At 42.1% G+C, this 15,217-nt stretch overlaps 1 protein-coding gene across 1 annotated transcript in view; it reads left to right on the top strand.

Annotated features, from left to right (window-relative positions):
• Positions 1-15,217, top strand: part of ERCC2 (ERCC excision repair 2, TFIIH core complex helicase subunit) — a 2,230,202-nt gene that overhangs the window by 924,419 nt on the left and 1,290,566 nt on the right. Inside the window, exon 6 of the mRNA XM_044070725.1 lies at positions 12,993-13,109. Within this exon, the coding sequence (XP_043926660.1) occupies positions 12,993-13,109 (117 nt within the window). The remainder of the gene's footprint in view (positions 1-12,992; positions 13,110-15,217) is intronic.

The following is a 15,217-nucleotide window of genomic DNA, read 5'->3' as shown; positions in this document are numbered from 1 at the left end:
TAGACTCTCCATCTGCATACAGCAGAGTTAATCCCCGTCCATGTTCAAGCACAACTTAGATCTATGGATGGGAAGCAGAAAATGTACCCAGGGTTGCCCCCTGTAGTAGTACTAATGGGCAGGGGCAGCTCCTAAATGCTTAGCCCATGCATGGGTTCGCTCAAATTATCTATGGTATGAGCCTAATTATTCTTGTTAAGGGTAATATGTAATTATCGTCCATGGTGTGAGTATTGCCAATCTGTAACTAAGTGTGATTGATTATTTTGAAAACAAAAAATGAAATTGGATAGGCTTAAAATGGCCTGCAAGGGCAGCCAGCCTAGTACTTTACGTATGAACCTGTAAGAGAAATGATTCACATGCTTTAATCAAAATTATAAGTGAAATTGATGCACACAATCCTGTGGTTTAACACATTCAGAAGGAAATATTACACCAGATACAATATGAACACTTTCTTAAATTAATTAGCTGATTAGTTTAGACATGTTCTGTCATATTTAAAATTATTCTAAAATGTTGTATACATGAAGGACAAAATAGTGCTGCAGCATTATACTTCCAGAGTAAATCAATTTAAATAAAATCAGCTTCCTGCACAGATCAGTTAAGAAAACCCAGATTTCTACATATACAGTTCTAGCGCATGGGTATTTCATAGACAATGCAGTTTAAAGTGGATCGCAACCCATTAATAAAACCCGACAGTGTTCTCTTAACACTTAATATTCACCCATACTTTTATTTGATTGCATAGCTAGGCAGTTGCATCACAAGCTGAATTCAACAAAAACATAAAAAGTTAAAACGTAGTAGGTCAATAGCTCAGGCTAAGTGTATCCAGGTTCCTGAGGGAAAAGAAGGGAAGGAGTGTAATGAGATAATTTGGGAAACAACTTTTTGTACAAAAAGGGGGAAGTATGGGTGGTTGTGGCTAAGTAACTGTTTGGTGACTGGATCACAGCAGCAACAGTCTAGGAAATGGGAGTAGACAATACTCTAGATCACTACAATGAATATAAAAGTGTACACACCCTGTTAAAATGCCATGTTTTTGTGATGTAAAAAAATGAGACCCCAATAAATCATTTCAAAACTTTTTCTACCTTTAATGTGACCTGTAACCTATACAATTCAATTGAAAAACAAATCTGTTAGGGGAAAGTATAAAAAAATAAAAAACATAACAATAAGCTGGTTGCATAATAATACTTTGTTGAAGCACCTTTTGATTTAATTACAGCATTCAGTCTTCTTTGGTAAGGAGTCTTTCAGCATGGCACATCTTGTCTTGGCAATATTTGCCCACTCCTCCTTGCAAAAGTCCTCCAAATCTGTCGGCATCTCTTGTGTACAGCCCTCTTCAGGTCACTCCACGGATTTTCTATTGGATTTATGTATGGACTCTGGCTGGGCCATTCCAAAACTTTAATTTTCTTCTGGTGAAGGCATTCTTTTGTTGATTTGGATGTATGCTTGGGGTCATTGTCATGTTGAAAGGTGAAATTCCTCTTCATCATCAGCTTTCTAGCAGACGCTTGAAGGTTTGGTCCAAAAGTGACTGATACTTGGAACTGTTCATAATTCCCTCCACCTTGACTAATGCCCCAATTCCAGCTGAAGAAAAGCAACCCCAAAGCATGATACTGCCACCACCATGCTTCACTGTGGGGATGGTGTTCTTTTGGTGGTGTGAAGTGTTGCTTTTGCACCAAACGTACCTTTTGAAATTGTGGCCAAAAAGTTCAACCTTGGTTTCATCAGACCATAACACATTTTCCCACAGGATTTTGGGAGACTTGATGTATTGTTTTGCCGGGCCTGGATGAATTTGCAAATTTTAGCTGAGCCTGGATGTTTTTCTGTGTAAGAAAAGGCTTCCATCTTACAACCCTACCCCATAGTCCAGACGTGGAGAATATGGGAGATTGTTGTCACATGTGGTACACAACCAGTACTTGCCAGAAGTTCCTGCACCTCCTTCAGTGTTGCTGTAGGTCTCTTGGCAGCCTCTCTGACCAGTTTTAGTCTTGTCTTTTCATCAATTTTGGAGGGATGTCCAGTTCTTTACAACGTCACTCTTATCCCATATTTTCTACACTTTTTGATGGCTGTCTTCACTGTGTTCCATGGTATATCCAATGCTCTGGAAATTTTTTTGTACCCTTCTTCTGACTGATACCTTTCAACAATGAGATCCCTTTGATGCTTTGTAAGCTCTCTGCGAACCATGGCTTTTGCTGTAGCAGGCAACTGAGTAAATGTCAGGAAAATACTACTAGGACAGCTGAACTTTGTTTGGGGTTAATCAGAGTCTCTTTAATTGATGGCAAGTTGTGTACCCAAGAAGACTGAATGCTGTAATTAAATCAAAAGGTGCTTCAACAAAGTATTAGATGTCCTTCAAGGATGCATCTGCAGTCATAACATATGGGTTGTCCTGCCTCAGGCAGCCGTTCGGTCGGCCGGATTCCAAAGTCTGGGTCTGGCCTCGGCTGATGTCGCACTTTCCCCGACGTCAGAGCGTCTGGGGTATAAAAGCATCAGCCGACGCCATTTTCCTCAGTCTTTCTTGCCGCGCGGTGCCCGAAGCAGAAGCTGTTCGCAAGTGCCAGTCGGTCAGATCCAGAGATTTCAGCTACCGAAGACTTCGAAAAAAGCTAAGTACCCCGTTGGGGACTCTTTCTTGCCTCAGCTGATGTCAGACAAAGTAAATAATTGTTTAACTTGTGGGAAACAAATACCTCATAAGGATTTCCATTCTTACTGCCTTCCTTGCTTAGGCCCAGACCATGACGTATCAGCTTGTTTAGCCTGTGCCTCCTTCAACCGACGGACTCTTAGACATCGGTCGGAGTTTGCAGAGGAGTTTTTTGGAACCGATTTTGCTTACAAAATGCCGTCGGAGACTCCGACTACGCATATGGTCAAAAAACGCAAGGAAAAGGACTGACACTCGCGGCCCGCGGTTTCGGCTGAAACCACGGCTAGGCCTACCGCGAGTGTCTCGGTTTTGGCTGAAACCGAGTCCACGGCTATTCCTACTACCGAAACCATACCTCTGACCACCGAGGCCAGAGAGGCCCCGGCTGAGTCAGCTTCAGAACTCCCTACCGAAGCTAGTGTTCAGGATTTGTCCGACACCATACCTTTGGAAATTTCTACCCCTGCACGTGGAGCAGCTAGGCCCCCAGCTTCTATGTCTATTAAGGCCTTCTCCAGGGCTAAAGCTGCCAAACTTTCAAAAGCTTTGCCTGCCAAATCTACATCCCAGAGGCCTTCCTCTAGTACTCAGATCCTTAGTCTTGCTGAGGACCTTATCTCCTTAATTAGGGGTTCTCAACCTCACCCAGACAGGGCCTCCCATCCTCCTCCAGACAAAAGGCCCAGGACTGACCCCTCTGAACCTCATTCCTCAGATTACTCCACGGATGGATCTGATTTGTCAGACCACCAGGAAGGGGCCTACTCGCCTTATGAGGATGCAGATGCAGAAGAATCTATCCCTTCAGCCTCCCCCCCTGAAGAATTTTCCTTTGGGGAGACTTTACACTCCATGAGAGAACACTTTCAATGGCAGGGTCAGGATTTCTCTGATTCTAGAAAAAGATTAAGGACCTTTTTGCATTTGCCCCAGCATAGGCCCTTAGCTATACCTCCGGTTCTAACTGTAATTGATGATGTGTACAATGATGTCAGTACTGTACCTGAATCTCTTCCTCCGGCCCCCGTCAAACCTGACAGATATTACAGGGTCCTGGATTCTCACTTCCACCTGTATAAAGCCCATGCTGCAGACCCAGAAACTATTTCTCAGGGCCCTAAAGGGGTTGCAGCCGCTACTGCCAAAAATCCCCTACCCTCTGAAAGAGAGTCCAGAGCATTAGAGAGATGGTGAAAAAAGGTTTATACATCTGCTACTCTTTCTGCCAGGTTATTAAACTGCCAATTCCATATGATACAGTACCAAGAATTTTTGTTAGATCAGCTAAATAAGAAACTTTCTTCACCTGAACCCTTAGGCCGTAAATCCCTTCAGGATATGGTACACAACTCACAACAGGTCAGTAATCATTTCTTAAAATGTGGCTATGATGCACTGGAGGCTTCATTTAGATCATCAATGACTGGGGCAGTAATTCATAGACATGCCTGGCTGAAGGAGCAATCTTTGCCAGACCAGGTCAAGGCTAAACTCCTCGATGCTCCAATGGAGAAACGGCATTTATTTGGCTCCCCTGCACAGGAGATTCTAAAGAAGGTTGAAGAAAAAGCAAAATCTGTGAAAACAGTTAAAAGATTTCCTGCAAGTTCAACCTCCGAGGTTCAATAGAAACTGGCCTACAAAGAATTGGTCCTTTCCAGATTCCTCCAGAGCACAGAGAGGCAGAAACAGGCGCCCTAGAGGCAGAGGTCAATCCAAGGGCCCCTACAGAGGCCGTCAGTGACAGCCTGCCAACCAGAGGAGTAGTGCAACAGCTACAACTACTACCACTACTACAGGACAGACACAATGACTTGACTCTGATTCCGCCTACCAGGGATCAACTGGAAGCACCCTTGGGCGGAAAGCTGGCTTTATTCTGGAAAAACTGGTATTGCATTACATAGGATACATGGACATTGCAAATAATAGACAAAGGATACAGGTTTCACTTCCATACCTTGCCAAAAAGAGGCGGAATGCCAAACCTTCCACCAAACCAGAAGGCAGAGGCTTTAAGACAAATCAGCAAGTTACTTCAGATGAAAGCTATAGAAAGGGTACCATCTACAGAACAAGGCCAAGGATTTTACTCCAGACTATTCCTTATGCCAAGAAAAGAAAACCAATGGAGGCCTATACTCGACCTGTCCGCACTGAACACCTATCTCATTGTGCCAAAATTCAAAATGCTGACCCTACAGCAACTCCTTCCCATGTTGGGCAAGGAGTCTTGGCTGGTGACTCTAGATCTCAAGGAGGCATACCTGCATGTCCCTACCCGACCAGATTGCAGAAGGCACCTCAGATTTCTTGCAGGATCAGAGCATTATCAATTCTCAGCATTGCCCTTTGGCTTATCTACTGCTCCCAGAGTATTCACGAAATGCCTGGCATCAGTAATTGCACACTGCAGACTTCAGGGAATTCAAATTTATCCATACCTGGATGACTGCCTAATACAAGCGGACAACAAGAAAAAATTGTTAAAGGACTTGTCCTATGCCATACACCTGCTACAAGCCTTGGGATACAAAGTCAACATCCAAAAGTCAAGACTAGTACCATCCCAAAGGATAACCTTTTTGGGTGCGGATCTGGACACAATCACTCAGATGGCTTTTCTCACAGAAGAAAAACAAAAACAACTTCCAGATTACTTCATGACTCTGACAAGACAAACTCAGCTTACTGCAAGGAAAGTCCTGCAGGCCCTGGGTTACATGGCATCTTGCATAATTTTAATTCCACATGCCAGATTGCATATGAGGAAATTACAATGGTACCTAAGGAATGTATGGTCTCAACACAGTCACAGTCTAGAAACCATGATTCAAATCATTCCATGCCTTCAAAAGGAATTCCTGTGGTGGGTTCAGGCCTGCCAGTCCAACAGAGGGTTGCCTTTCAACAAACCAAAAACAAGGCAGACCATCACCACGGACGCCTCAGACCGAGGATGGGGAGCACACATGGAGGACAAACGTATCCAAGGCCTATGGCCCCAAGGGCAGCTAAGCATGCACATAAACCAAAAGGAAATGCTGGCAGTAAGGCATGCAATCGAGGCATTCAGACCCTTCCTCCAGCAAGGGCATCTGTTAATAAGAACAGACAACACCACGGTCATGTGGTACATAAACAGAGAGGCACACATTCCTACCCTCTATGCCGGGTGGCTATGAATCTGTGGAACCTATGCCTGAATCTCAATATCCAGCTGCAGGCCAAATTCGTACCAGGAAAAGAGAATACACTAGCAGACAGCTTAAGCAGAACTACCATGGATGCACACGAATGGATGCTGCATCCAGACATCTTCAAACTCATAACAAAGAAATGGGGGATCCCAGAGATAGATCTGTTCGCCTCCCCACTCAACTACCAACTGAAGAAATTCTGCTCAAGGACATACCACCCACAAACCTGGAGGGTGGACTCTCTCTCTTTCAGCTGGAATGCCCTAACAGTATATGCCTTTCCACCTCTCCCATTGATGTACAAGGTTCTACTGAAGATCAGAGAGGAACAGCCAAAAGTCATACTAATAGCTCCGGACTGGCCAAGACATCATTGGTACCCGCTATTGAGAAGCATGTCTCAGGCAAACTCATGGCCTCTTCCCCTATGGCCTCTTCTTCTAACGCAGAACAATTTCAAGACCCTGCATCCCAACTTGAAAACATTGCAGCTAACTGCCTGGAAGATTCCTTAAAACCCAACCAAACCGTTTTATCTCAGAGGGTGAAGGACATTATCCTGGAGGCTCGCAGACCTTCCACAAGAAAGACATACTCAGCTAAATGGAAGAGATTTCTCATTTGGAGCGCATCAAAGGCCACAGATGTCACAGTGGCAAACCTTGCACACATCCTAGAATACTTAGCAGAATTGTTCCACAATGGTCTGTCTTATTCATCAATTAAGATTCATGCTTCAGCAATTTCAGCAGAATACAATGTGGATCCACCTATCTTCTCACACCCTCTTCTCAGACAATTTTTGAGAGGGATCAAAAATGTTAAACCTCCAAGAAGACCCCCCCCCTACCTGCATGGGATCTCAATTTTGTGCTGGAAAAACTGACACTACCTCCTTTTGAACCAGCAGCTTCAGCAGACCTCCAGTTTTTATCTTGGAAAACTGCATTCCTTCTGGCAATCACTTCAGCAAGAAGAGTATCTGAGTTACAGGCATTAATGGCAGTGCAGCCTTTTCTTATTTTTCACCAGGATAGAGTCTCGCTAAGAACCAATCCTACTTTCATGCCAAAGGTGGTATCTAGGGTATCCTTGAACCAAGCTATTCACTTGCCTACGTTCTTCCTTAACCCACAGAACAAAGGGGAAAAACTTTTGCACACCTTGGATATACACAGACAACTACGCTACTATTTGGACAGAACTAAAACTAACAGAAAAACTGACCAGCTTTTTGTAGCATATGCAACTGGGGTGCAAGGAAGAGCAATTTCCAAACAGACAATTTCAAAATGGATAGGAAATTGCATTAGTTTTTGCTACTCCTTTCATGGAAAGACAGTTCCTGAAAACATCAGGCCTCACTCCACAAGGGCCACAGCCACCACTACAGCTTTCCTACGAGGGGTGGCTACCAAGGACATTTTAGAAGCTGCTACTTGGAGCTCCGTGCATACATTTGCCAAGCATTACAATCTACCTTTATACTCCAGATCCCGAGTAGGGTTTGCAACTGCAGTACTGCAGGGGATCTTAACTACACCATAATTCTCTTAGTACCTCCTCCCCCAGATTGGCTATGGTATTCTACCCATATGTTATGACTGTAGATGCATCCTTGAAGGACATAGTACAGTTTTGTACCTACCATTGTCCGATAGGTATGCATCTGCAGTCAGGATTACCCACCCTCCTTCCTCTCTGTGGTATTCCTAGGGTGCTTACCCCTCTTTCAGCTAGCTGAGGGAATCTATTATGGTGTATTTGTTTGTTTGTTTATATATGTATATATTTTGCAAATATTTGGAACTTTTCAGCCTTTATCCAAATTTAGCCTTCCTAGAGGGCACCTGGCATCTGGGGCAAGAAAAACTGAGGAAAATGGCGTTGGCTGATGCTTTTATACCCCAGACGCTCTGACGTCGGGGAAAGTGCGACATCAGCCGAGGCCAGACCCAGACTTTGGAATCCGGCCGACCGAAGGGCTGCCTGAGGCAGGACAACCCATATGTTATGACTGCAGATGCATACCTATCGGACATCTACATTTATGGTAGGTACAAAACTGTACTTTTAATGGTGTGCATATTTATGCAACCAGCTTATTGTATGTTTTTAATTTTTTATATTTTTCCCCTAAACAGATTTGTTTGTTTTTTCAATTGAATTGTACAGGTTATAGGTCACATTAAAAGTGGGAAAAGTTTTGAAATGATTTATTGTGGTCTCATTTTTTTATATCACAAAAACCTGGCATTTTAACAGGGTTGTGTACACTTTTTATATCCACTGTATATCAAACTGCAAGACATGGCAGTCCCCTTGACCTGCTCCAAAAATAATCAGTATGAGACTGTTCTATCCTTTCTGTACAAGTTTATAGTAGTGTCAGTGAGACGTACTGGAGATAAATCATGGCTGTCCCGGACAAAAAAAAAGTGATCTAATATGGTGGCTACTCCCATTTCCCATATAAATTGACCCAACTGGTCTTGCAAGCAATCATACAAGACAGTGCTGACTACAGACAATTACTAGTGTGAAGAAAGTGGTTTGCGGCAGCCCTGAACATACTGAAAGCCTTCAAAAGTGGCAGGGGAGAGAGCCCAAATGTTAACTGAAGAGAGCGCTTGCGAATTGTGGCAGGTGCACAATTAGAGGTTCTCTTTACAAGGGATTTTGAACACCACTGTTGTCCCATGCTGGAGGCAGTTAAAGTTGGTAAGGGTGAGAGCCCCAGTGTCAATTAGAGAAGGTTTTTGTGAATTCCAGTGGATGTACAAAGGCAGTTCCTGTCTGTGCAAGGGGTTTTGTACATCATGGCTGTTCCCCATGAGAAGCCCTTAAAGGTGGGAGGGGAAAGAGTCCCAGGGTTAACTGGAGAGGGTTCTTGTGAGTTCTGTCTGGTGTGTGATGGCAGTTCCTCTGTATATAAGGGGTTTTGGACACCACTGCTGCCCCTTGCTGAGAGATGTCCAAGGTGGCAGGGGAGAGAGTCCCATTGTTAACTGGAGAGGGTTCTTGTAAATTTTGACGGTTGTGCAAAAGATGTTCCTGTCTGTACAAGGGGTTTTGAACACCACTGCTGTCCCTTCTAGTGTTCAGGGGATAGAAAGTAAGTATTGTTATAGTTGCAATGCATTAAAATTTACTAAAATATCTGTGTTAAGATAATTTCCCTACATGTGACCTCACTTGCAATTGATGCTGAACACTTCTTTTTTGGGGAAGGGGCTAATCATCTTGACCTGTCCTGTCAAGATAAGAAGATTTTTGCTTCAGTTTGATCCCAAAGCTTCATATACTTTTACGGCAAGGAAGCTAGTAATAAAATAAATAAATGGAAATTTGGACATAGAGGTTAATATTAAAGGTACCATTGTTAGGTGAAATGAGAGTGACAAGTGATGTGCTACAGTGGAGGACAAGTGCTGAAATTGGTGGTCTTCAGTGTACATATCAGAGGGCATTGAGAGCCAACTTAGCATTGTTGCTGTTGGACGAAGGTAGGAATTACCTTATAAGATAGAGGGTAGACAAGGAAGTTAGTGAAATGAAGTAGATGTATGGCTATATAGCGGGTAAGAGTTACTGCTGATGAATACAAAGACCCAGAAACCCAGGAGATGGGGTAAAGTAATAGGTTAAGAGTTGAAACTGATCCAGACTATCCAGGATGAGGACCTGGGAGAGTGGTGAAAACATTCCTGGAGTTGTATGTTTCAGTGCAAAATGGCTGTAGCTAAAGCCAGAAGGGTTGCTGAGATGTATCCGGGGGGGGGGATTACACTCTAAATACAAGAGATGCTCAGCTGCTGTAGAGGTCATGCTTCATCAAGATTTGTCCATGTATACGTCTGGAGATCAGGGAAAGGTATGTACAGGCCCCAAAAAGCATCAAAGGAAAGTAGAGCTGAAAGAACTAAATTATAGGGAAGGTCGTTGAGACAGAGAGAGTGGTTGCTGCTTGGAGCTGGTTAATGGAATGGGTGGTGATGTGCAAGTTGAGGCTTTCAGTAAAATGAGGTTTACATGGAGGAGGGAAGGAAGGATGCTTTGCGGGGCAGTGACAGGTTGCTAGGTGTGTACTAAGGCTTTGTGCTGTAGCTGTGGATTTACAGCTGTATACTAAGGGCAGACTATGGAGGTTGTCTTGTTCTGTTTTCAAACTGAGAACCCGAAGAGATATAAACCAACTAGTAACAAGAATCTGTTGTAGTGCACACAAACCAAACTACTGAATTTCAACAATGATTTATTAAAGTTGAGCGATTTCCTTCCTTTTTTGTATCAGAACTTCATCAGAGCACAAGTTAAAATACACTTAAATACAACATTTAAAAAATCACATGACTCCAGCCAGCCATTAAAAACTACCAATTAATTATTCAGTAAACTCAAGCAGCATTATAATATTTTAATTTTAAAAGTGAATTAATGAGGTAATCATCTCATTTAACCCTGGGTGGTTCATGGCATCCAACCTAAGTTGCCATTTGAACTTACATTTGTCCAGATTTTCATTTATTACCCATCCTTGTGGGTCGTTTTATACTTTGTTCAGTCACTGAAAAAAACAAAACAAAGAAATGTGTGTTAAAATTTTTTATATGCTCGTACAAAGCATTTGTCATATTTCCTTTTCTTTTGTCTAACAGGTGTTCATAAATACAGTCCTTTAACTTCCTGGAGGTGTTCCCAATATAAAATATAGGGCAGAAATGACACGTAGCCAAATAAACCACTTGCTTAGAATGACATGAATAATGGTCATTAATTTTGTAGGGTTCTCCTCTGATACAAAAACTATCACCTGTAATAATGATTGAACATTGAGAACAACTTCCACATTTAAATGTCCCCTGCAGATGTTTGTTTTTGTTAACCTGCATATCTTTATTTTGCACTAAATATGTTTTGAATCACAGGCCTAAAGCAGATGCCCTACGCTGACCGCCTTAAAAAACTCCAGCTATACTCTGTCGCATATCGTCTACTCAGAGGCGATCTCTGCTTAACATACAAGGCCATGTCAAACCCAGAGCTGTTGGACATGCTACACTTAAAGAAATCCCAATCCCTCAGAGCTACACGCTCCAGGGATCTAAACCTTGTCATCACAATAAATAAAACATGTTGGAGGGATAGGTTCCTGACCCAGAGACTCCCCAGACTCTGGAATAGATTGCCCATACATGTCAAGCAGAGTGCCTCTTTGGACCTCTTCAAGAGGAACCTTGATGATTGGATGGGAGAAAGGAAATTCACCCCAGGGATCACGTCAGTCGCCCTGCTAGACAGGGGTCCAGGAAAGTAAATAATGTGGGAAGAAATAGCCAGGGAATTGTTATGGCTAGGCTTGTATAGGCCTTAGGGCTGATAGCCTAGTACCAACCTATGAACCTATGAATGTTTTATCTCTTCTGTAAATGATACATGATCTTTCCCCTATTTTTTCAGCTATATCTTTGTCTGACAAAAAAATCTTCCAAGTTTTATTTAAACACTGCTATTATGTTAATATCGAGTATATGTGGAAATGAAAAGTTTAGTTTTGTCATAAACTGTGGGCCTCTCTTGGTTCCCAGAAATGACACTTACCTCTGGTCTATTTGTACCTAAAATAGGTACAGAAGTGCCATTAACTGTCTTGGTAACTATCTCATCCCTTATATCTTTAAGAAAACTTTTTGGGTAGCTCCTTCTAAAAAACATGAATGAAATATGAACGCTTTATTCCTTTCATGACATTGTACTTAAGTGTTTTCTGTATGATTTATAACATTGTACTCAAGTGCTTTCTGTATGATTTATTGTAAATGTTATCTCATTAAATGTTTGTAAGTAAAATTTAATAACTCACTGGTTGCGGAGCTTTTCTCTCCTGGTCTCCACTGAAAATGAGCCAAACGCTCAGCTGGACTAACCCAGTTAACAAATGTAAAATAAATAAATAAAACATGTTCATTAATCCTTCACATTCATCATAAAAATCATCAATCTCTGATACCATTCTGTCTAAATGGACTAGTTGTCCTTTGACAGCTACCTTTTTCTGATGTCTTGTATGCCAGCTGGTAAAATGCAAATAAGAATTTGAGAATGTGGGTTTTATATAGTTATTTGAGAAGAACTTACCCTTTTCTAGGTCCTTCCTTACATGAACAACCAGGGTTAAATGAGACTTGTTCTATTAATTACTTTTTAAAATTAAAATTAGAATGTTATAATGCTGCTTGAGTTTATTGAATAATTGTTTGTAATGGCTGGTTGGAATCATGTGATTTATAAAATTTTGTATTTGTGTGTTTTAACTTGTGTATGTAATTCTGATGAAGTTCGATAAGAAAAAGGAACGAAAGCACTCAACTTTAATAAACCATTGCTAAATTTTAGCGGTTTGGTTTGTGTGCACTACAACAGGTTCTTGTTACTACATTATTCTGTTTTCAACTAATTTGCTTGTATGTAAGGTTGAGCAGTGCTTCTCTTGCTAGCTGACAATCTACATTGTTTCATTCTTTTACTTCAGTGACAGCTATTACAAAGAAAAAAAGACAGCGACATAGTGTAATGCATATGCTGAATATAATGTGGTTTCGTGGACAATGGAGTTAATATAGTAAAAAAATGGTCTTTAATATAGACCCAGTTTCCTTGTTGTTTATCCCTTCTCCATTTGTATGAGGGTATATTAACATGTCTTACTGTAGGCTATCCTTTTCTAACCCCCTGAAGAAAATTGTCTTTTTTTTTTTTTTATTTAATTAACTACAAAACGTGTTACAGTAAGTATTTTGTTAACCTTTGCCAATGATTTTGGCTGTGCATCAGAATTTGCATTGTATACTCCCGTTAAATAAGGTTTTAAATGTCTGGTGGTCTTCTCCAGAATTTGTGTGTGTGTGTGCGTGCGTGCGTGTGTGTGTGTGTGCGTGTGTGTGTGTGTGTGTGTGTGTGTGTGTGTGTGTGTGTGTGTGTGTGTGTGTGTGTGTGTGTGTGTGTGTATATCTTCTGTATAAACTATGATTGTATATTTGTGGTATGTTACGATGTTTACAATATACTTTTGTGCTTCAAAAAAGGTCAGCTGCCTTCGTTTTGGAAAGGAAGTTGATGGAAAATGCCATAGTCTGACTGCGTCATACATCAGAGCACGCCATAGTAGGGATTCAGGTGTTCCTTTTTGCAGGTTTTATGAGGTAAGCTGCCTTTCTCTCTGCTTTTAAAAACTTAGAGTAACTGATACCATTAATCTCTTAATTGACATAATAACGAAATGCAGTTTTTCAACAGTTGATGTGTGAAAAGAAGTATGAGCTTAGAAATTGACTTATTGTGGCAGAACTTCAGAAGAAGAAGAAAAAAAAACACCAGTAATCCAAGTTAGTACACACAATTCTTTTTGTAGAATTTCTGGCTTCTTGCTTTGACCAGATCTCAGGTTACAGACTGAATCCAGTCTTTACTCCATTTGTGTGGCATCATCTGTCTTTGCAGTCCCTTTATAACTCCACCCCTTTTTATGCTTTATGTGAATGTATTGTATGAGGCAAGTCTCGCCTAATGAGTAGAGGAACTGCAGTGTGCTTGTGTTGTATCTATGGATGTCGGTCATGTGAAAGCCACAAGCCTTGCAGTCCTCTAGGCCACCATGTTAGGGGTGGCAGTTTTTTCCCCTTTGTTACCTAGGCTTCCATGCCATAGACTCTGCACAGTGTGCATTATGTGGAAGTACAACATGTCTGGTCACACACATGTGCTTTCTCCCTGATTTTTGTACTGAGGGCCCATTCCATAACCTTGCACAGGACTTGTCTTTAGTCCTCACTATGAGAGGCTTTTGTGTGACGACAGGTTGCATCCCCCAGGTAGCCTTGTGGCCCGTATGCCTCTAGTCAAATACAGATCACTGACGGTGCAGTCTTTTATCTTAAGACTGCACTAGTGGACTAGCCCATTTATATGATCAGTTTTTTTTTAGTTTGAGTGTGTGCATACATGTGTGTGGATGCATGCAGTTGAAGATGTGATGTTCTTCGTGTTTCACTATTGCAGTCATTACATTTGGGTAATCTGCTGGCAGGTTGCCGTCAGTCGGCCTGATTAACAAATTCTTGGGTCCTGCGTCGGTTGATGTCCCTTCTTCCATGATGTCAGGGCTATAAAGCATGCAGCAGATGTCATTACCTCAGTCTTTCATGCCGTGCGGTGCCCGAAGCAGAAGCAGTTCGCAAGTGCCGGTCAGCCGACTCCTGAAATTTTCGTTTTCGAGTTTCAGAATTGAAGTCTTCAACTTAAATCTAAATACTCCATTGGGGAAACTTTTTCTTGTTCCTTACCGATGTCAGTAAAAGTTAATAATTGCATTACTTGTGGAAAGCAAATACCTCATAAAGATTTTCATCTGTACTGTATTCCTTGTCTAGGCCCTGACCACGACGTACCTTGCTGTCGGTTTTGTGCTTTATTTAATCAGCGCACTATCCATCATCGGTACATTTTTGCCTCTAAATATTTCGGTTCTCGGTTTAATTATCCAGAAATGTCAGTTAGCCATCTGACTACCGGAATTTCGAAAAAAAACGCAAAGATAAAGACAGAGACAGGCCGTTGAGGTCCAAAACTGACGACGCTTCTCCTAAGCCAGTCGCCAGTTCGCCGGTACTCAGTGAGGCGCTTTCGCAGCCCCTGATAACCAGCTACTTCTGATTCACAGACCTCTACTGAGAACCATTTGGAGTCCGGTATGCCGCGAGATACTTCATCTATGGAACCCGCGGATGTCTCTATCTTGGATGGATCTGGAGCCACTGTGCAGGCACCGGCTTCTGAGGGTGCATTCAGGCCTACAGACTTGCATATAAAACCAACTCCATCTTCAATACTAAGGCCTAAATCTCGATCTATGTCGAAAAAAAACGACGCCCAGGCCACATGTTCAGGCCCCTATGCCTAAAAAACAAATGATCAAAATGGCTAAGATCTAATTACTCTAATCAGGGACAGTCAACCCCCCTCTTCTAAGAGGCCTAGGCCTGAGCTTGACTTTGAATCTTCTGATCAGGATTCTGTTTCTTCCGACTCTCCTAATGACCTGGATTTGTCCATACCTATTTATGAGGATTCTCATGCAGAGGATTCCATTCCCTCTGCTTCCCCTCCTGAGGATTTCTCTTTTGGTGAAACTTTACATACCTTATGGGAGCATTTCCACTGGGAAAGCCAGGAATTCTCTGATTCAAAAAAGAGGCTTAGGGATTTTATTCTTTTACCTCAGTATAGGCCTTTGGCTATGCCTCCTGTATTA

The sequence above is a fragment of the Protopterus annectens genome, chromosome 1.part0 (genome assembly GCF_019279795.1).
Source record: "Protopterus annectens isolate FY-2018-M chromosome 1.part0, PAN1.0, whole genome shotgun sequence".
In the NCBI taxonomy this organism is placed as follows: domain Eukaryota; kingdom Metazoa; phylum Chordata; order Ceratodontiformes; family Protopteridae; genus Protopterus; species Protopterus annectens.
Note: the sequence above shows the minus strand (reverse complement) of the source record. Positions and strands in the feature narration are given on the sequence as shown.